Consider the following 21,324-nt stretch of genomic DNA (forward strand, 5'->3'; position numbering starts at 1 on the left):
GAACCTTCAATCCCATCCCATTCCATGGGCAGGGAATTCCTCAATCCCAGATTGCTCCAACCTTTCCTTGGACACTCCAAGTGATCCAGGGATTCTCTGGGAATTCCATCCCAGCCCCTCCCCTCATTCCAAACCCATCCCCATCTCCCTCTGACTGGATCCCAGTGGCAAGAACCGGGAAGAGCTGTCCCAGTGCCATTTTTTCCTGTGCTTCCCACGGAAACGCGCCGGGATTTGGAAAATTGGGAAGGGGGCGGTGCCATGATGCTCCCGCCGTTGCTAAGCAACGAAAAGCACCCCCGCGCATGCGCAGAGGTGCTCTGATGATTTGGCACCTGCGTTGCTTGGCAACGAGATGACGCTACCGTGCCTGCGCATGCGCAGAAGCGCTGAGGTAAGGCTGCATCCATGCGTTGCTTGGCAACCAGGGCCGCTCCCAGGACTGCGCATGCCCAGAAGCGCATCGTTGATGCCGCCCCCACGCGTTGCTTGGCAACCAGGGACGCTCCCGTGTCCGCGCATGCGCAGTGCCGGGCGCGCACCTGTGCCCAGGTGTCGCCATGGAGGAGGGGCGGGACGGGCCGGCCCCGAGCCTGGAGCGCGCTGAGCTCCAGCCCGAGCCTAAACTCGATCCCAAATCCCATCCCGAGCCCGGTGCCGGTGCTGAGCCCGGTGCTGGTGCTGAGCTCGATACCGGTTCTGAGCCCGGCGCCGGTGTTGAGCCTGATCTCGGTGTTTATCCCGGTTCTGATCCCGGTGCCCGTTCTCAGCTCGGTTCCAATTTCGGGCTCCGTCTCGGTTCTGAGCCCGGTTCGGAATGGGAGCGCCGGCAGCGAATCGCCGCCCGCCGCAACCGCGTGGATGTCCGGCGCCGGTGAGGAGTGGGGGGCGGAGCCACCATTCCCGGCTGGATTCTCCCGATTTTCCAGAGGGGGTGGGGGTGGGGTGTCCCCAGCCCGAAGGGGGACAAGGTCTGAGCTCAGGGGCTTGCCCAAACCCGAGATCCAACCCAACCTCAACCCAAACTCGGGATCCAACCCAGTCCCAAGGATTAGGATCCATCTCAGAAGTACAGGATCCAATCCCAAAGACTCAGGATCCATCCCAAACCCAATCCCAGGCTCAGGATCCAAACCCAAACCAAATTCCAGAATTTAGGATCCATCCCAAATCCAATCCCAAAGGCTCAGGATCCAATCCCAAACCCAATCCCAGAGTTCAGAACCATTCCCAGTTCCTGGAACATTCCTGCAGGAGGGGACAGGGATACAGGACTGTCCCCAAAGTGTCCCCAGAGCCCACCCTGGATCCCAAACATTCTCAACTCCTGCATGAGCTCAGAGATTCCCAGTTCCAGGGATCACCATTCCAAATCCCAGCAGATCCTGAGCTGGGGCTGGGTCAAGATCCCAATTTTCCCTGTTTTTAGAGAAAACAGGGATGGAAATCACAATTTTCCCACAGCCTGACCCAGCAGGAATTCCGAATCCATGGAATCTTGTTTGTCACATTCCTCCTGGATCCTATTCCCAACAGAGACTCCCAATCCATGGAATCCTTGGAATCTCATTTGTCACATTCCCCGTGAATCCCATTCCCAACTGGAATTCCAAATCCATGGCCTCTCATTTTTATTCCCAACAGGAATTCTGAATCCATGGAATCTCATTTGTTACATTCTTCCTGGATCCTATTCCCAGCAGGGACTCCCAATCCATGGAATTGCATTAATCACATTCCCTGTGGATCCCATTCCCAATGGGAATTACAAATCCATGAAATCCGTGGAATCTTGTTTGTCACATTCCCTGAGGATCTTATTCCCAACAGGGTCCTATTCCTGATGGGAATTCCAAATCTATGGAATTTCTTTTGTCACATTTGCTGTGGATCTCATTCCCAACAAAAATTCCAAATCCATGGAATCGTGTTTGTATTCCCAACAGGAATTCTGAATCCATGGAATCTTGTTTGTTGCATTCCCTGTGGGTCCTATTCCCGAAAGGAATTCCAAATCCATGGAATCCATGGAATCTCATTTATCACATTGCCTGTGGATCCTGGGATTGCATTCCCAACAGGAATTCCAAATCTGTGGAATCTCGTTTGTCACATTCCCTGTGGATCCTATTCCCTATTCCTATTCCCAACATTAATTCCAGATTTTTGTCACATTCCTTGTGGATCCCATTCCCAACAGGAATTCCGAATCCATGGAATCTCATTTGTCACATTCCCATCCCTCCAGGTCCCTCCTTCCCATTCCCAAATCCTCTCCTGATCCCAAGGAACCTCCTGGAATTGATCCCACGGGAAGGATCCAACCAGGATCCAGCCCTTCCCAAAATTCCCTCCCACCTCTCGAGGGGCTGATCCCACATTCCTGGCAGCATTCCCAACTCCAGAGGGGGAACCCTGGATCCCATTTTCCCTTGGGAATGCTGTTCCCAGCTTTCTGCTTCCCATGGGAATCTCCCGAAGGGAAGAGAGATCCCGGTGTGCCGGGCCAGGATGGGATCCAGGCCCTTTCCAAGCATTTGGGAAGAGGTTGGGGTGGAAAAGATCCCAACTTTTCCATGTTTTCCTCGCAGGGAAGCCCTTGGAGAGGAGGTGGAGAAGGAAGAGGAGGAGGAGGAGGAGGAAGAGCAGGGAAAGGGCCTGAGGCTGATCGAGGAGACCGGGAAGGTGAGGAAGCGCTGGGAATCTCCTCTTGGATCCATCCTTGTTCCAGATTTTCCTTCTTGGTGTCTCCTTGGTGGGATAAAAAATGGGAGAGAAACTCCCCAGGACTAGGATTTGGGATCCAATGGGAATTTCCTCTTGGATCCAGTCTTATTCCTCCTTTATGGACCAAAAACTGGGAGAGGAACTCCCCAGGACTGGGATTGGGGCTGGATCCCTGGGATCCAATGGGAATCTCCTCTTGGATCCATCCTTGTTCCATCTTTTCATCCTTGGTATCTCCTTGGTGCGTCCAAAATCCAGGAGAAAAACCCCAGGACCAGGATTTGGGATGCAATGGAAATTTCCACTTGGATCCAACCTTATCCCTGTTTTTCATCCTTTATGGACAAAAAACTGGGACAGAAATTCCCGAGGACCAGGATTGGGGCTGGATCCGATGGAAATCTTTCGGATCCATTTTTGTTCCATGTTTTGCTCCTTTATGAGCCAAAAACCGGGAGAGGAATTTCCCAGGACTGGGGTTGGGATCCTTGGGATCTGATTCAGCCCTGGGAGGGGAAGGATCCGGGATTGGCGCATTCCAAGTCTGAATTCCCAGGGCTGGAATTCCTTTCCCTGGCAGGTCCTGGCCAAGCTCCTTTTCCACGGGACGCAGCTGCTGACGAACGTCCGGGTGGAAGCGGATCTGCGGGAATCGCAGAGGCGGGAAAAGGAGGGGGAGGAGAAGCGCAAGAGGTGAGCGGGAAGGAGATGGGAATTTGGGAATTCCACCAGATTCCCATGGGAAATCCAGGCTGGTAATGCGGTCCCAAATTCCACCTGGCCCAGGGAGTTTTCCTGGGCTTTCCCAGGAGAGCTGGGATTTGGGAAAGGGCTGGAGGGATGGGACACAGGGAATGGGATTCCCAATGGGAAAGGAGAGCTGGGCCAGAATTCCCAAAAAACCCTTGGATCCCTGAGAGTGTCCAAAGGTGGGTTTGGATCGTGGGAAGTGTCCCTGGATTGGGATTGAAGGTCCATGGATCCCATTCAAACTATTCCGGGATTCTGTGATCCAGGACACTCAGGATCCATCCCGAGGGATTTTTATGGAATTTGAGGATGGAAAAGGGAAGGGAGACCCTTCCTGTAGTCCCAGATTCCCAGGGATTTCCCGAAAGTCCTTTCTGAAGAGGAGTTGGGATGGGGATGGATCCAATCCCAGACTGGAAGAGCTGGGAATGTGCAGCTGGAGCTGGGAAGGATCAAGGGAATCCTGGGACCCTTTTGCAGAGGGAAAGGGGAGCTGGGATTTAGGAAAGGACTGGAGGGGCAGGATCCAGGGAATGGCTCCCACTGGGAAAGGGGAGCTTGGGAAGGAATTCCTGACTGGGCTGGAATTCCCAGAGAATCCCTGGGAGCACCCAAGGAAAGGTTGGATCACCCTGGGATAGCGGGATTGGAATGGGATGGGATTTGAGGTCCGTGAATCCCATCCAAACCATCCTAGAATTCCTCCTTGGAATTCCTCAGCACATTCCTGGGAAGGTCCTGCCCATCCTGCTCTGACAGTGGAATTTTTCCTAGTGGGATTTTCCAAAGCCTCTGTCGTTCCCTGATCCCCTTTTCCAGGATCATTCCTGGCTGCTCCCATCCTGCTTCTCCATTAGCCCCATTCCCAGAATTTGGGATATCAGCCAGGAATCACCAAATCCATTCTCCTGCTGACCTTGGAACAGTTCCAGGATGGAGCAGGACGCTCCATGAGAATTCCCAGCAGGAATCTCCTTGAGGAACCAGCTGCTGGGAATTCTGGGATCTGGGAATTTGGGGGTGGCTCCAACAGGATTTTCCCAGGGAGCTGCTGCTGCTCCAGGAATGTGGCACCTGGGGACACGGAAGTGCTGGGAATGGTTGGGATTCTGTGGGGTTTTCCCATCTGAATTCCGTCTGGGGATGACAGGATGGGATGGGATGGGATACAGGGATGGGATACAGGGATGGGATACAGGGATGGGATACAGGGATGGGATACAGGGATGGGATACAGGGATGGGATTTAGGGAAAGAATTTAGGAAAGGAAAGGGATTTAGGGAAGGGATTTAAGGAAAGGATTTAGAGAAGGGAAGGAAATTAAGAAAGAAATTTAGGGAAGGGATTTAGGGAAGGAAAGGAATTTAAGGAAAGGATTTAGGGAAGAGATTTAGGGAAGGGATTTAGGGAAGGAAAGGGATGGAAAGGGATTTAGGGAAGGGATTTAGGGAAGAAAGGAAAGGGATTTAGAGAAGGGAAGGAAATTAAGGAAGGGATTTAGGGAAGGACTCCAGGTCTGGAGCAATTCCAGCCCTATCCCAGCTCTGTGATTCTCTGCCTTCCCGCAGGCTGGAAAAGCTGGAGGCGGAAGCCAAGCGCGGCACGGAGAAGCTGGGGGAGATCAATTCCAGGTGGGCCCTGGCGGGGGATCTGAAGGTCCCGCAGGAGTTGTGGGAGCTGCTGGAGCAGCAGCGGGATCAGTGCGAGCAGCTCCTGGCGGAGAAGAACACGCTTATCCGAGAGCTCCAGCAGGTACTGGGAATGCTGGGAGAGCTGGGAATGTGCAGCTGGAGCAGGGGAGGATCCAGGGAAATCCTCGGGGCTTTTTGGAGAGGGAAAGGAGAGCTGGGATTTGGGAAAGGGCTGGAGGGGCAGGAGCCAGGGAATGGCTCCCACTGGGAAAGGGGAGCTTGGGAAGGAATTCCCAGAGAATCCCTGGGATCCCTGGCAACATCCAAGGGTGGATTTGGATCACTCTGGGATTGTGGGAAATGTCCCTGGGATGGGGTTGAAGATCCATGGATCCCATCCCAAACCATTCTGGGATTCTGGGATCCAGGACACTCAGGATCCATCCCGAGGGATTTTTATGGAATTGGGGGATGGAAAAGGGGAGGGAGACCCTTCCTGGTGTCCCGAATTCCCAGTGAAGCCCCTGGATCCTGAAGTTCCTTACTGGAGAGGAGTCGGGATGGGGATGGATCCAATGCCAGGCTGGGAATGGAGGGAATTTCCTGGGAAAGGGGGAAATGGGGTTTGGGAAGGAATTCCTGGCTGGGCTGGAATTCCCAGAGAATCCCTGGTAGCATCCAAGGAAATGGAATGGTGGGATTGGAATGGGATGAACGTAAGATCCTTTCCCACCCAAACCACTCCACGAAAATTCCGTGAGGATTCCCATCGAATTCCTGCCAAATTCCCACCGAATTCCCACTGAATTCCTGTTGATTCCAGCCTCCCCTTCCCTGGTTTTTCCAGGAGCTGGAGGCCAAGGATTCGCAGTACGAGCAGGCCCTGAAGGAGCAGGGGCATGAGATCCAGGTGCTCCTGGAAAGGATGGAGGAGCAGACCCGGAATATGCTCCGAAACTACCGGCACCACGTCTGCCAGATTGAGGTACCTGATTCCCAGGAAAACCAGGGGAAAAAAGCAGGAAAATAGGGGAAAAGTGGGAAAAAACCCAGGAAAACAGCGGGGGAGAAAGCAGGAAAACTGGGGGAAAAAAAGTGGGAAAAAAAGTTGAAAAACCCGGAAAACTGGGAAAAAAGGCAGGAAAACTGGTGAAAAAAGCAGGAAAATTGGGGACAGTGTGAAAAAGAGCAGGAAAACCCGGAAAAAAGCAGGAAAATCAGGGAAAAAAACAGGGAAACCAGGATAAAAAGCAGGGAAACTGGGGAAAAAAAGCAGGAAAACTGGGGGAAAAAGGAGGAAAACCATGGAAAAAGTGGGAGAGCTATGGAAAAAGCAGGAAATCCAGGGGAAATAAAAGGAGAAAAACTAGGAAAAAAGGCAGGAAAACCCAGGAAAAAGGCAGGAAAACTGGGGGGAAAAAGCAGGAAAACCAGGGAAATAAAGCAGGAAAACTGGGGGAAAAAAGTGGGGGAAAAATGCAGGAAAACCAGAGGAGAAAAGCAGGAAAACCAGGAAAAGAAGCAGGAAAAGTGGGGGGAAAGCAGGAAAACTGCTTTGCTCCTCCATAAAAAAAACAAAAAACAAAACAAAAAAAAAAAAAAAAAAAAAAAAAAAAAAAAAAAAAAAAACAAAAAAAAAACCTCACAAAAAACCCCAAGGCATTGCGGATTGCGGTGCTGGGATGAAATCTGGGTGGTTGAGGCTGGAATCAAGGGATCTGAGGGGCTGGGAATGACTTTGGGAAAGAGATTTGGGAAGTGTCAGTGCCCGGCTGTTCCCATTCCCTGAGATTCCGGTGTGGAATTTCCATCTCTTCCCAGAAAACATTCGAGGAGGAGCGTCGGGAAATGGTGGTGAGCAATCGGAAAAGGTGGAACGAGGCGATCCAGGCCCACAACGAGCAGGAGGTGAATCCCATGGGGAATTTGGGATCAAGGGAATCACTGAGGGTGGAAAACCCCTCTGGAATGACCCAGTCCAACCATTGCCAGCACGGATCGATCAACATCCCCAAAAGACAAATCCTCATGGATTTAAATCCCACTGGGAATGGGGACTCCACCCTTTCCAGGTGGGAATTGTTCCCAATATCCAACTCAATTCCCCCTGGAAGTTTCTGTCTTATCCTGTGGGAGTGGAGACTGATCCCACCTGGCTCCAATGTTTTCTGGGAATTCCAGAGAGGGAAAATTCCCTCTGGAGTTCCTGTTCTCCAGGTTGAGCCCATTTCCAAGCTCCCACAGCCCTTCCCAGTGCGGGATATTTTGGGGATTGGGGTGGGAACAGGCTGGGATTGGGATGGATGAGGTTGGATGGGGTTGGATGAGTTGGGATGGAGTTGGATGAGTTGGGATGGGGTTGGATGGGTTTGGATGAGTTGGGAGGGGGTTGGAATTGGTTGGATGAGTCGAGATGAGTTGGGATGAGGTGGGATGAGGTTGGATGGGGTTGGATAAGGTTGGATGAGGTTCTCCTTGTTCCCTCAGCTGCAATTCCTGGGGGAGCAGATGGACAAGGCGCTGGAGTTCGAGAAGAAGCTGAACGAGCTGCAGGAGGACAGCGTGGAATCCTACGACAGCATGAAATTCCAGCTGGAACAGGATGTGCAGGTACCGGGAATGGCCCTGGATCATGGAATCACCACTGGAAATCATGGAATGGTTTGGCTGGGATGGTACCTCAAATCCCATCCCATTCCAATCCCAACACCTGCCACAGTCCCAGGGTGTTCCAGCCTTTCCTTGGACACTACCAGGAATCTAGGAATTCTCTGGGAATTCCAGCCTAGCCAGGAATTCCTTCCCAAGCTCCCCTTTCCCAGTGGAAGCCATTCCCTGGCTCCTGCCCCTCCAGCCCTTTCCCAAATCCCAGCTTTCCTTTCCCTCTGCAAAAGGCTCCCAGGATTCCCTGGATCCTTCCCTGATCCAGCTGCACATTCCCAGCTCTCCCAGCCCTGGAGCAGCTCCTGGCATTCCCTGGACTCGCTCCAGCAGCTCCACTCCCTCAATTCCTGATAACCTGGAAGCGTGGGATGTGCCTGGGAGCTGTCTCAGGATGGAGCTCAGCATTCCCAGGGAATGCCGTGGGACCCTTGTAAAGAAGGAAAACGTTGGAAAAACAACCTTGAGCTCTGGCTGGGGGAAGCTCCAGAGATAATTTTCCCTCTCTGTATCCCACGGTTTTATCCTGGTTTGGGATCAGCCTTTGGAACAGGGATAATCATGGAGAAATCCCTCAGGCCTTTCCAGGGAAAGTCTTCCATGGGATATTAGGAATATTTTCTTCCCCATTCAGGTGTAAAATATCCCAATATTAATCCCAACAACTGCAGAATTCCCTAAGGAGGAGGAGGAGCAGGAATTTCCCTGTGCCCACTGCTTGTAGGGAAAAAAAATAAATTCTTGGGAGCAAAAATTGAAGCTGGAATTGGGATTTAGGGTGGGAATTCCCAACTAGAAGAGCCTGGAATTGGGAAGGACTTCCCTGATGGTTGTTTGGGATTTTCCTAGGTGGGATTTTGGGAATTACCCCCTGGATCCCGGCTTTCCTCCATCCTCTGGAAAGGCAAAAAAACCTAGGCCCTGCTGGGATTTAATTCCAGCTTTTTTTCTGTCCTGAGGAGTCCAAACCCTTCTGGGAGTTTCCCTGGGTTTTCCCTAAATTCTGGGCTCGTCTTTGTGATTTTTCTAATTTTTCCCTGTGGAATTCCAGTACCTGGAGAAGAGGCTCCGGCAGATGAAGGGACTTTTCCACCTGAACCAGGTGAAGCTGGAATACAACCTGGACGTGCTCCGGCAGCTGGACGTGGAGAATTCCACGCTGCGATCCCTGCAGAAAAGGAAAATCAACCGGTAAAAGCCCACCCTGGGAATCTCCTCCCTTTTCCAGCCTCTGGGCATTCCCAAATCCAGGCCTTTTGTCCCTTCCCAGACTCCAGACATCCCTCAGCCTCCTGAGGGACAAAATGGCCAACCAGGAAAAGAAATTCCAAGAGGAAAGGCAGAGCCTGGAATCCGATCTGGAGCGGATTGAGGTGCAATTCCAGGAGGCTCAGAGCCGCATGAGGTGGGAAGCACTTGGAATTCCGGACCCTGGAGCCTTGGGGAGGGTGCAGCGGGATCTGATTCCTTGGGGATCGTTTTCCTCAGGGATCTGGCGCGCGTCAGCGTCGAGAAATTCCGGCAGGTTTGGATCGTGAACGAGGAAGAGGCCAAAGCGCTGATCCGGGAAGCGCTGGATGCCAACCGGATCATCCACGTCCAACAGCTGGGAATGCCGTGGGAAGAGCCCCACTTCTGGTTCATGGATAACGTGGGACCCTTGGGAGACCGCCGGGAGAAGAAGGAGGCGATGGAGGTGATCATGGCGCTGCTGGAAGGTGGGATCCGCAGATTCCTCGGGATCTTCCTCCCGTGTCTCGCCGATCCTTGGTACTTCCGGGTGGGATCTTCCAGGATCCTGAGCTGGCTCATTCCAAGGGATATTCCCAGTCTGTGTTTTCTTGTTTTTTTCCCCCTGTTTTCCCAGTCCCAAGAAGCAGCTCTCATCCCAGGAGCTTTGTTTTCCATGGATTCCAGGCGGCTCCGAGGGAGCACAACCCAAAGGATTTTTGCTCCCGTTTCCCTCTCTACTTTTCAGGGATCAAACCTGGAAAACGGGATCAGGGCGGGAGGAGGAGTACGAAGAAAGGATCGGGACGCGGAGAAGGACGGAAGAAAAAGCTGGAGAGGCCCGAGAAAAGAGCCACATCCTGGCCAAACGTGTCCAGGGAAACCCTCTGGAATATCCTGGAAGTCATGACCGAGGAGGCGGTGAGCGCTGCTGGAGCTCGGGATCCAATCCCTTTTTTTGGGATTTTTTATTTTTTATTTTGTGGATCCCTTTGGAGTGAGAGCTGGGAGGGCTCACTGTGGCTCTGCCTGCTCTTCCCAAGGAATTCCTGGTGGAAAACAAACTCCTGAGGCCCCTGCGGGCGGTGGTGGGACCCAGGGACACCGTCCAGCAGCTCCGAACCATCCTGGAGGTGAGCTGGGATTGGATCGCCTGGGATTGGGATTGGGATTGGGATTGGAATACTCAGCACCAGGAGGACGTGGAGCTGGGAATGTGCAGCTGGAACAGGGGAGGATTCTAAAGGGGCTCCAGGAAAGCTGGGATTTGGGGAAGGCATGGAAGTACAGGAGTCAGAGAATGGCTTCCACTGGGAAAGAGGAGCTTGGGTTGGGATCTGGGGAAGGAATCTGGAACTCCCAGAGAATCCCTGGATCCCTGGGAGTGTCCAAGGAAATGTTGGAGCACCTTGGAATAGGATGGGATTGAAGGTCCAAGGATCCCATCCCAAACCATTCTGGGATTCTGGGATCCAGGACACTCAGGATCCATCCCAATGGATCCATTCCATTTTTATGGAACTGGGGGATGGAAAATGGAAGGGAGACCCTTCCTAGAGTCCCAAATTCCCAGAGAAGCCCCTGGATCCCAAAATTCCTTCCCAGAGAGGAGTTGGGATGGGGCTGGATCCAATCCCAGGCTGGGAGAGCTGGGAATGGAGGGAATTCCCTGGGAAGGGGGGGAATGGATTTGGGAAAGAATTCCTGGCTGGGCTGGAATTCCCAGAGAATCCCTGGGAGTGTCCAAGGTTTGGGATCACGGAAGGTGCCCCCTGCCCATGGAATGGGATGAGCTTTGAGGTCCCTTCCCACCCAGAACATTCCGTGATTCCCAGATTCCCAACTCCAGCCCATCCCAAGAATTCCAACACCTCCAGAGCTCCTCCAGCCCGTTCCCAGATTTTCCCATCCATGGATATTCCTGGTTGATATCCCACACCAACCCCTCCCCACCATTCCTTCCTTATCCCACATTTCCAGAGGGATTTCCCTCTGCTCCTGGAAAATTCCCTTCTTTCCCCCACCCCAAGGGACGCTGACAGAATTCCCGCTTTTCCAGACCCTCCAGATTGAAGATGAGGATGAGCTGCGGAAGCTCCTGGATTTTTTCCTGTTCCGTGGATTCCAGGTGGGATCACCAGGGGAAATCCCAAGAATTCCAGGAAGGATCATTGGAAAATTCTACCTCCAGCTTTTCTCCCTCCAGGATGTGCCAGGAGAAAATCCCATGGATGCGGCTCAGGAGCAAGGGAATGGCAGATCCCAATTCCAGAGGGATGAGTCCCAATCCCCGGAGAGCTCCGTTCCTGCTCGGTCCATCCAAGTGGACAAAGTTCTGAAAATCCTGACGGAATTCTTGCAGGATTTTCCCAAGCTGAGGTGGGAATAGGGACAGAGTGGGGCTGGTGGCACCGGGATGGTGCCAAACTGGGAATGTCCTGGGAATGTCCTAGAAATTCCTGGATTGTCCTGCTCGGAGAAGGAGCCTCCCAACTTTCCCTGCTCCACTACAGAGGGAGCAGGATATTCCCAAGGCTGGGAATAACCAGGCAGAAGAGGATCCAGGACTTGGGAAGGGAGGGAAAGCTGGAGTTTGTTCTCTATTCCCAAGGATTTGTTCTCTATTCCCAAGGATTTGTTCTCTATTCCCAAGGATTTGTTCTCCATCCCAAAGATTTATTCTCTATTCCCAAATATTTGTTCTCTATTCCCAAGGATTTATTCTCTATTCCCAAAGATTTATTCTCTATTCCCAAAGACTTATTCTCTATTCCCAAGGATTTGTTCTCTATTCCCAAGGATTTGTTCTCCATCCCAAAGATTTGATCTCTACTCCCAAGGGTTTCTCCTCCATCCCAAGGGTTTTTTCTCCTCCATCCCAAAGTTTTGTTCTCCCCCACCAGGGATGAAGGACCCCCTAGGGAGATTCGGAACCTCCGGGACAACTCCAGGGACCAGGAATACTGGGAAGCCATGACCCACATCATTCCCGAGGGGACGCTCAAACTTTGGGAGGCGCTGGGAGCCGCGCTCCTGGAATATCAGTGAGTTCCTGAGGGTGGGATTTGGGACAATCCCAGGGACAATTCCATGTTATCCCGGTGTCCTTTTCCCAGCAAAGTGCTGACCCGGAGATCCGAGCTTTCTTCCGAGGCCATCGCGCTGCAGCGGCAGAACTCGGAGCTGGGAATTCTGCTGGAGGAATATCTGGGATCGGAACAGGGCCAGTGAGCTCGGCCCTCCCATCCCTGTGGATGTTCCAGCCACAAATCCTGCCAGGATGGAGCTAAGGCTGTGCCAGGTGTGGATTTCCCTGGATTTGAGCCAGGGATTGCTGGCAGGGGTTAATAAACCATTCCCAAACCTGGATCTGGATGTGGAGCAGCTCGGGAATGGGAGAACAGCCAGGCGTCCCCGCGATCCAGGGAATTCTTGGGATCCTGGGAAGCCCCACAAAACTGTGGGATCATGGAATCATCGAATTCCAGGATGGGAGTTTAAATCCCATCCAATTCCAACCTCCCAGGATGCTCCAGCCTTTCCTTGGAAACTCCCAGGGATGGAGCAGCCACAGGAATTCTCTGGGAATTCCAGTCCAGCCTTTTCCCACCCTCCCAGGGCAAAATCCCTTCCCAAAATCCTGGAGAGAAATTCCCTCCCAAAATCCTGGGGAAAAATTCCTTCCCAAAATTCCAGCTATCCCTGACAACCCCAAGGATCCACGGGAACCCCACGGAATGCTCAAGGCTGGAATTCTGCCTGGTGGGAAAGGACAACCTGGGAACAATTCCTGCCTGGAAAGCTCTGGCACATCTGCAGGATTCCTGGTGGGATTTGAAATCCCTGCGGATTTGGGAGGACACGGATCCGTGGTGGCCTTGGCAGTGCTGGGAATTCCAGAGGGTTTTCCACCCTAAAGAATTCCCTGATCCCACGTTCCCACACGTTTTCCCACCCCAAATCACCTTTCCCTGCCCCACACCTCTCCCTAATTCCCACAATTCCAGCCCGGGATTGCCCCAAAGCCGCTCCAGAGGCCGAGGTTTTTTTTCCAGGAGGGAATTTTTCCATTTTCCCGTCCCTGCCAGCCTCCACCCCCCTGTTCTCACCAGTTTAATCTCATTCCCAGCGCGGATTTATCTTTAACCTTGGACTCCCGGCCTTTGGCTCCAACAGTTTCTCATTCCACAGGATTTTACAGAAAAAAAAAAAAAAAAAAAGGAAAAGAAAATAAAAGTTTGCTGGTTTTTCTGGTTTTTTTTTTGTTGTTGTTGTTGTTTTTTCCCCATTGTTTGGTTTTCCTTGGACAATTTTTGGCTTTCTCCCGGTTCCCATACCAGGATTTTTTTGTTATTTTCTTTTTTTTTTCTTTTTTTTTTTTTTTTTTTTTTTTTGGGGAGGCAGGAAAATGAACCCACAGGGAATATTGGAGACGGTGGGAAGTAGGGAAAAATAGAGAAAAGGGGAAAAGCAGACCCTGGAAAATCCCGGGGGGAATCATCGGGAACCCCATTCCCGAAGGAAACGGGAGATTTGGATCCCGAAATCCCCGCCCGGGAGCGCTGAACCCGCGCTGGGGGCGGCTCCGGGAGCACCGGGCGGGGCCGGGCCAGCACCGGGAGCCTCCCCCGGAACACCGGGAGCACCGGGATGCCTCGGGAAGGCGAGCGGAGCCCCCAGCGCCGCCTGCTCCGGAGGAGGGAGAGCTGCAAGTGGTGCCAGGTCCGCTCCGCCAGGTGAGACCCGACCCCGGCACCGGGAACCCGGCCCGGGGCACCCCCGGAACCGGCAGCGGCACCGGGAAGGGCCGGGAGCCACCGGGATGCCACGTGGAGCGTGGGCAGGGATTGGGCCGGGGCTGGGGGACCGGGACCGGGACCAGGATTGGGGGACCGGGGCTGTTCCGGGGGTGGGGGACCGGGACCGGGACCGGGACCGGGACCAGGATTGGGGGACCGGGGCTGTTCCGAGCGTGGGGGGAGCGGGACCGGACACCGGAATGAGCCAGGGATTGAGGGACCAGGGCTGTTCCGAGGGTGCGGGACCGGGACCCGGTATCGGGATTAGGAAACCGGGCACAGGAGTGGCCCCGGGATTGAGGGACCGAGGCTGTTCCGGGGCTAGGGGAGCGGGGACCGGGACCGGGACCGGGACCGGGATTGGCGGACCGGGCTTGTTCTGGGGTGGGGGAGCAGGACCGGGCATTGGAATGGGCTCGGGCTGAGGGACAGGGGCCGGTCCGGGGATGGGGGACCGGGACCGGGCACCGAGATTGGGGGACCGGGCACCGGAATGGGCCCGGGATGGGGGGACCGGGCTGTTCCTGGAATAGGGGACAGAAACCGGGCACCGGAGTGGCCTCGGGGTTGGGGATCCCTGGAAAGGAGGGGTCCCGGCACAGGAGCAGCCCCGGGATTGAGGGTCTGGACACCCAGGGCTGCCCCAGGTTGGGGGGACACCGGTCCGGGGCCGAGTTTGGGGAACCGGGGCTGCTCCAGGAACCGGGAACTGGGGAGAGCCGCGGGACAGAGGGTCCAGGTCCGGGCTCCGGAACAACCCCGGAGGTGGGGACCGGGACCGGGACATGGGGTCCGGAACCGGCCACCGGGGGAGCCCCGAGTTTTGGGGGACAAGGACCAGGACCTGGGGATCCAGAACCGGGAACCGGAGTAGCCCCAAGTTTCGGGAGGCTGGGATTGAGACCGGGGGATCCAGAACCGGGCCCCGGAGCAGCCCCGGATTTGGGGGGACCGGGACCTGGGGATCCAGAACCGACCACCGGGGCTGCCCCGAGCGGGTCCGGTCCAAGTGTCCCGGTCCGGCCCCGTGGCTGGCGAGGTCCCGGCCCCTTTTGTCGCCGTCACCGCGGGCCGGACCCCCCCCGGCAGCGGCCCCGGGGCGGTGTCGCCGTGCGGGAAGGAGCGCGGCTGAGTCACCGGCAGGAAACCGAGCCGGTTGCATCAGAAACAAAACTGGAAAATCCCGCTCCATCATTCCCGCAGCATGGAAAAAGGAGCCGATCCCTGCTCCAGCACCGCGGCTGCCGCATCCTCGTCCAGCCCCAAGCTGAAGGAGGAGCTGCTGTGCCCCATCTGCTACGACCCTTTCCGCGAAGCCGTGACCCTCCCGTGCGGCCACAACTTCTGCAAGGGCTGCGTCAGCAGATCCTGGGAAAGCCGGCGGCACGCGTGCCCGCTGTGCAAGGAGAAATCCTCGCTGGAAGATCTGCGCGTGAACCACACCCTCAACAACCTGGTGGAGCTGATCCTGCGGGAAGAGGGGCAGCGCCAGGGCCGCGGCGCCGCGCTGTGCCCCGTGCACCAGGAGGAGCCCAAGTTCTTCTGCCTGGAGGACAAGGAGCTGGCGTGCTTCGCCTGCCAGAATTCCAAGCAGCACGAGGGGCACAAGATGCGGCCGGTGCGGGAAGCGGCGGCGGATTTCAGGGTGAGGATGGATTCTGGGATGGATGGATGGATGGCAGGGAGAGGCGTCCCTGAAAAATTTGGGATGAGGCAGCCACGCTTCCCCGCGGGGTTCTCTGCTGCCTTTTAATTATCCCGGCTAGCAATCCTGCGGGATGATTATTCCCGGCGGTTTGGGGCCGGGCATTCCCTCGGCTCCTTGATCCCGGCTTGGATCCGGCCGCTCTGGTTAGTCCAGGGTTGGGATTTTTGGGAGTTGCACAATTCCAGGGAATAGGGGAGGCAGCTGTGGATGTGGGAGGAGGAGATGGGATGCAGCCAGGAGCTGGGAATGCTGCCAGGACACGCTGGAAAACAGCCGGTGCCGCCCTGACTCATCCCGCTGGATTTCAAATGCGGCGGGAAAAACTGGGAGTGGGAATAATGGGGGTGAGAATAATGGGAATGGGATTTGGAATGGGAATAATGGGGATGTGAATAATGGGAATGGGATTTGGAATGAGAATTATGGGGATGGGAATAATGGGGATGGGATTTGGAATGAGAATAATGGGGATAGGAACAGGAATGGGAATAGGAATGGGAATGGAGATGAGAATGGGAACAGGAATAGGAAAGGGAATAATGGGAATGGGAACAGGAACAGCAATGGGAATATGATTTGGAATGGGAACAGGAATGGGAAAGGGAATAATGAGAATGGGAACGGAAATGGGCATGGAAACAGGAATGGGAACAGGAACAGAAACGGGATTGGGAATGAGAATGGGGATGGGAATGGGAACAGAAATAGAAATGGGAACAGGAATGGGAATGGAAATGGGAGTAATGGGAATGGGAGTGAGAATGGAAATAGGATTGGGAATAATGGGAATGAGAATGGGAATGGAAACAGGAATGGGGATGGGAACAGGAATGGAAACAGGAATGAGAATGAGAACAGGGCTACTCACAGCACTGGGACAGGCAGGGATGGGACATCCCTAAAAAACAGGGAGGAGCATTCCCTAGGGAGCAAAGCTCCTCTTCCTCCCAGCTCAGAGGCGGCGCAGCCACCAATCCCGCTCCAGGGGTGGTTTATTCACACGGGAAAATCCTGGGAATTGGGGGATCCTGAGGGGTCTCCTCCCCGCAGGCCAAGCTGGCGAACATGGAGTCTTCCCTGCGGGAAAAGGCCAAGGATTTCGGGACTGTGCGGCGCTCCTACGAATCCATCTCCCGGCACAACGAGGTGTGTGTTCCCTCCCGGGGCTGGGATCGATCCTGATTCCAATCCTGATCCTGGTCCTGATCCCAATCCTGATCCTGATCCCCATCCTGATCCAAATCCTGATCCTGATCCTGATCCTGATCCCCATCCTGATCCTGATCCCAATCCTGATCCCAATCCTGATCCTGATCCCGATCCTGATTCCTATCCTGATCCTGATCCCCATCCTGATCCTGATCCCAATCCTGATCCTGATCCTGCACCCCAGTCCTGGGGTGGAGCCCTGATCCCATCTGGGAAAGGAGATCCATGGAGATTTGGGAAACAGGGACAGGAATTTGGGAAGGGCAGCATTATCCCAGTGATCCCAGGGATTTCCTGAGCACTGGGAAAGGAGAGTCCAGGGCATTTGGGTGCTCCAGAGGTGGGATTGATCTTGACCTGGATTGGGAATGCAGCTGGGGTGAAGCCCTGATCCCATCCCAGGAGAGAGTGATGGGGATTTGGGAAGGAGGGACAAGAATTTGGGAAGGGCAGCGTGATCCCATTGAATCCCTGAGCTCTGGAACCACCTGGAATCAGACCCCAGGGAATTGGGGCGCTCTGGAGGGAGGCGTGGACATTCCCAGATGGAACAAGGCGCTGCCATTCCCAGGCGGAATCAGCGCGGCTGGAGCGGCAGGTGAAGTGGGAATTCGAGAAGCTGCACAAATTCCTGCGGGATGAGGAGCAGGCGCTGCTGGAGCAGCTGTGGGAGGAGACGCGGCGGAAGCAGGATCTGATCCAGGGAAAGATGGAGCAGCTGGCCGAGGAGAGCCAGGCCCTGCTCAACGAGGCCGGGCAGCTCCAGGCCGACCTCAAGGAGGATGACTACACATTCCTGATGGTAATTCCCACCGGGATTCCCAGATCTGTTGGATGTCAGGGCTCTGGTGGCAGCCAGGATCTGATTCCCATTTTTTCCCTCTTTTCCAGACCCACAAGAACCGCAAGCGGAGGTAGGTCCCGATCCCATCGTATCCATGGGAATCTGGGAACGAGGTCCCTGCTCTAAGAAAATTCCGGTTCCAAGTCCGGGAGGTTCTGGATGTCCCCTGGGTGCTTCAGGCAGGATTGGGGTGGGACACAAAGTGGGATTTCAGGTTTTGTGGGAATCACTAAATCCCAGATTTTGTGGGAATTGAGCTTAGGAGATGCCGGGCGGTGTCGGGAAGCTTGTGCTGAACCACGGGATGTTGGGAGCCCCATCCCAATCCTTTCTCCATGGTCAATCCCTGCCCTAGGATTGCCTGCACAGCCGAGGAGCCAGAAGCTGTTCCCTCGGGAATGCTCCTGGACGTGGCCAAGTACCTGGGATCGCTCCAGTACAACGTGTGGAAGAAGATGCTGGACACCATCACGGCGGGTGAGGAACTGGGAATGTCCGGAGCAGGGTTTTCCAGGGGGTGGGAGGATGGGAAATGTGGAGATGGGATGGGATTGGACAACTCCAAGGGAGGTGGCCCAAAAGGGAAATCTGGGAATGTTACATCGATTAGGGACAAATCCATGGATAGGAATGGATCGATGCATGGATGGAGAGATGGATGGAGCCATGGAATGATAGGGATGGGTGGATGGATCCATGGATCGATCTGTGAATCCATAGATGGATGGATGGATGGATGGATGGAGGGACAGATGGATCTGTGGAAGGATCCATGGATGGATGGAGGAATGGATCCATGGATGGATGGATGGATCTGTAGAAGGATGGATCCATAGATAGGGATGGATGGATGGATGGATGAATGGATGGATGGATGGATGGATGGATGGATGGATGGATGGACAGATCCATTAATGGAGGGACAGATGGATGGATCCATGGAAGGATCCATGGAAAGATCCATGGATGAATCCATGGGTGAATCCATGGGTGAATCCATGGAAGGGGTGCACAGAGGGAGGAATAGATGAATGGATCCCTGCCAAGCTCCAAACATCCCATAAAACCATTCCCATTCCCGACCAGTCCCATTCAGCCTGGACCCCAATTCGGCTGCCGGCTGGCTCTCGGTGTCCGAGGATCTCTCCAGCGTCTCCAACCACGGCTACAAACTCTCTGTGGAAAACCCGGAGCGCTTCACCTCCGCCCCCTGCATCCTGGGATCCCGCGGCTTCTCCGAAGGCTTCCACACCTGGGAAGTGGACCTGGGCGGGCTCACCAACTGGAGGGTGGGCGTGTCCCGGCCCCACAGAGGTTCCGACTGGACTTTCCACCACGATTCCCGCTCCGGATTCTGGTACATCTACCACCTCTCCGGCAAAGATGAGTGCCGGGCGTCCAACACCGTGCGCTCGGAAGCGGCTCCAGGAAATCTCCGGCGGGTCCGGGTGGAGCTGGACTGCACCGAGGGGGAATTGTCCTTCTACGACGCCGACCACCGCAGCCACATCTACACATTCCATGAGAAGTTCGGCGGCATCGTCTTCCCGTATTTCTACGTGGGAGGGCCCCAGGGTGGCACCAAGGCGAAGACGCTCCGGATTTGCCCGCTCCGGGTCCGTATCCATGAGGACATCCCGTCCTAGCTGGGGTCTCCTGCCTCCTGGTGAGGTTTTCAGGGTGCTTTTCCAGAAAAAAAAAAAACAGAAAAAGCAGGGATAAAAATAATATTTGTTTGCAATGCCTCAGGTTTTTATCATTAATAAATATTAATAAATATTAATAAACTCTCGCTGTGTGGTTCTGTCTCCAAATCCTGAATTTCCCTCTTTGTCATGGATCCGAGCTGGGAAAACTTTGGGAAGAAGGGATTTATTTCCCTGTCAAATGAGGAATTCTCCCATTTTGGGACATTTCCTGCAGTTTTCAGGGATCCAGGAATCCCTGCTGTGAATGGGATCCTTTTCCCAGCTCTTGGAATGGGAAAATCCCATGGGATTTGGCCAGACATGGGGTGCATCCCCTCCACATGGAAAACCATCAATGGGAACATCCCTGGGAGTATCCCACCTCCTCCACCCTTTTTTTTCCCATGGCTAAATCCCTCTGAGGGGCTTTTGTCAGAATTCCCAGCTCTGGGAATCCAATGAAGATGCGTTGGGAAATGAAGGAAGTTTGGAGTTTTCATTCAGAGTTGATCCCGCCCAGTTTTTTTTCCCCCAAATCCAGGTGAGTCTTTGGGATTTCAGGTGATTCCATGGGGTAAGAAAAGGGGCCTGGGTGGCTCATCCTGCTCTTTTCCTGTCCTTTTCCTGACTTTTCCTGCCCTTTTCTTGCTTTTTTCCCCATCCGGATTCTGACAGTAGTGGGTGGTTTCCATGGTTTCCCACCATTTCCTTGGGAAGCTCCTTAGGAACAGGAGCTGGGGGAGGGAGAACAAAAGGGACACCCTGGAGCTGAAGGCGAGCAGGGCCCACCTGGGATCCTCCCACAGCGAATCCCTGGATACAGGAGAGGAGGAAAAGTAGCAGGAGCATCCCAGATCCCTGCATCCCATTATCCCATCCCATCCTATCCCTGTATCCCATCCCTGTATCCCATCCCTGTATCCCATCCCTGTATCCCATCCCATCCCAATCCCACTTCGTCCCATCCCAACCCCAATCCCAATCCTTCATTCCCCTCTCATCCCAATCCTGCCCTGCCATCCCAATCCCAATCCCAATCCCATTATCCCATCCCATTATCCCATCCCAATCCCAATCCTACATAATCATAATCAATCCCATCCCAAAACCGATCCTGCATTCCCATCCCATCCCATCCCATCCCATCCCATCCCATCCCATCCCATCCCAGCCCAGCCCAGCCCATCCCATCCCATGTATCCCATCCCACCCCGGCTCTTCCCAGAATTTTGACCATCTCCGCTCCACCTCAGGCACGTTTGGGAATTCACGGCCTGGAGTGTTTCCTGTTTTTTTCTGGGAATGTTGGGGGATAAATGTGGGGGAAACCCCAGCAGGGGTCAAGGAGTTCCTTCCAGCCTTTCCATCCCAAAACCTGGAATTCCACCCTGAAAAAAGTTGATTCTTGCTTGGAAGAGTGCTAATGATTTTCATTTTTTTCCCCTTATTTTTTGTTTTTAAATTTGTTTTTAATTTTCTTTTTTTCAGTTTTGATTTATTTCGGTTTTAGATGTTAATTTTTGATTTTTAATTCTTCTTGTTTCATTGTGTGTTTCTAAAAACTTTAAATCAATTTTTATTTTTCTGCCCTAGACTTTTAATTCAACTTCAATTGTAAAATCATTCTTTTTCTGAAATGTTCAAATTAATTTTTATTATATTGACTGTTATTTTCACTTTTATTTGAAAACTATTCTTTTCACTTTTTAATTTTTGTATTTTAGACTTTTATCTTTTATTTTCTATTTTTGCTTATTTCTATTTTTACACTTACTTTCATAATTATATTTTTATGTTTAGTTTTAAATAATGTTTAAATAAATGATTTACTTTTCTTTTTATATTTTTTCATCTATTATTTCGTAATTTATATTTTATATTAATATTTTGTAACTATTCAATCAGAATTACTCATTTACTGTATTTTAAATTTTTTAAAATTTATGTTGTCTTTTTGGGGGTGTTGTATTTATTTTTATATTTATTTTATGTAATATTTTTGGAGTTTATGTTTATATTAATTTCATATTCATTCTGTATTTTGAAAATTAATTTTATATTTATTTTTATATTTAT

At 53.1% G+C, this 21,324-nt stretch overlaps 2 protein-coding genes across 3 annotated transcripts; both read left to right on the forward strand.

Annotated features, from left to right (window-relative positions):
- The first annotated feature begins 513 nt into the window (after nucleotides 1-513).
- Nucleotides 514-12,367, forward strand: DRC1 (dynein regulatory complex subunit 1). The gene is given in 16 exon segments (XM_033053714.2): nucleotides 514-874; nucleotides 2,592-2,685; nucleotides 3,308-3,420; nucleotides 5,047-5,230; nucleotides 5,957-6,094; nucleotides 6,931-7,017; nucleotides 7,597-7,719; nucleotides 8,822-8,961; nucleotides 9,041-9,175; nucleotides 9,259-9,751; nucleotides 9,754-9,921; nucleotides 10,044-10,133; nucleotides 11,060-11,128; nucleotides 11,207-11,379; nucleotides 11,904-12,044; nucleotides 12,117-12,367. Coding segments are annotated over 16 exon segments (2,577 nt in total). The 5' UTR covers nucleotides 514-560; the 3' UTR covers nucleotides 12,232-12,367.
- A 1,074-nt stretch (nucleotides 12,368-13,441) lies between these two features.
- Nucleotides 13,442-20,124, forward strand: TRIM35 (tripartite motif containing 35). Of its 2 annotated transcripts, XM_033055167.2 has the most exons (7): nucleotides 13,444-13,736; nucleotides 15,003-15,444; nucleotides 16,558-16,653; nucleotides 17,288-17,518; nucleotides 17,608-17,630; nucleotides 17,916-18,037; nucleotides 18,647-19,290. In XM_033055167.2, exons 1-7 carry the CDS (start codon nucleotides 13,651-13,653, stop codon nucleotides 19,204-19,206), a joined length of 1,560 nt encoding a protein of 519 aa, XP_032911058.1. In that variant the 5' UTR covers nucleotides 13,444-13,650; the 3' UTR covers nucleotides 19,207-19,290. The 2 variants fall into 2 exon arrangements, with proteins under 2 accessions (XP_032911057.1, XP_032911058.1); XM_033055166.2 differs by having other exon boundaries at nucleotides 13,442-13,736; nucleotides 17,288-17,630; nucleotides 18,647-20,124.
- Nucleotides 20,125-21,324: the final 1,200 nt, after the last annotated feature.

Source organism: Catharus ustulatus, chromosome 3 (assembly GCF_009819885.2).
Source record: "Catharus ustulatus isolate bCatUst1 chromosome 3, bCatUst1.pri.v2, whole genome shotgun sequence".
In the NCBI taxonomy this organism is placed as follows: domain Eukaryota; kingdom Metazoa; phylum Chordata; class Aves; order Passeriformes; family Turdidae; genus Catharus; species Catharus ustulatus.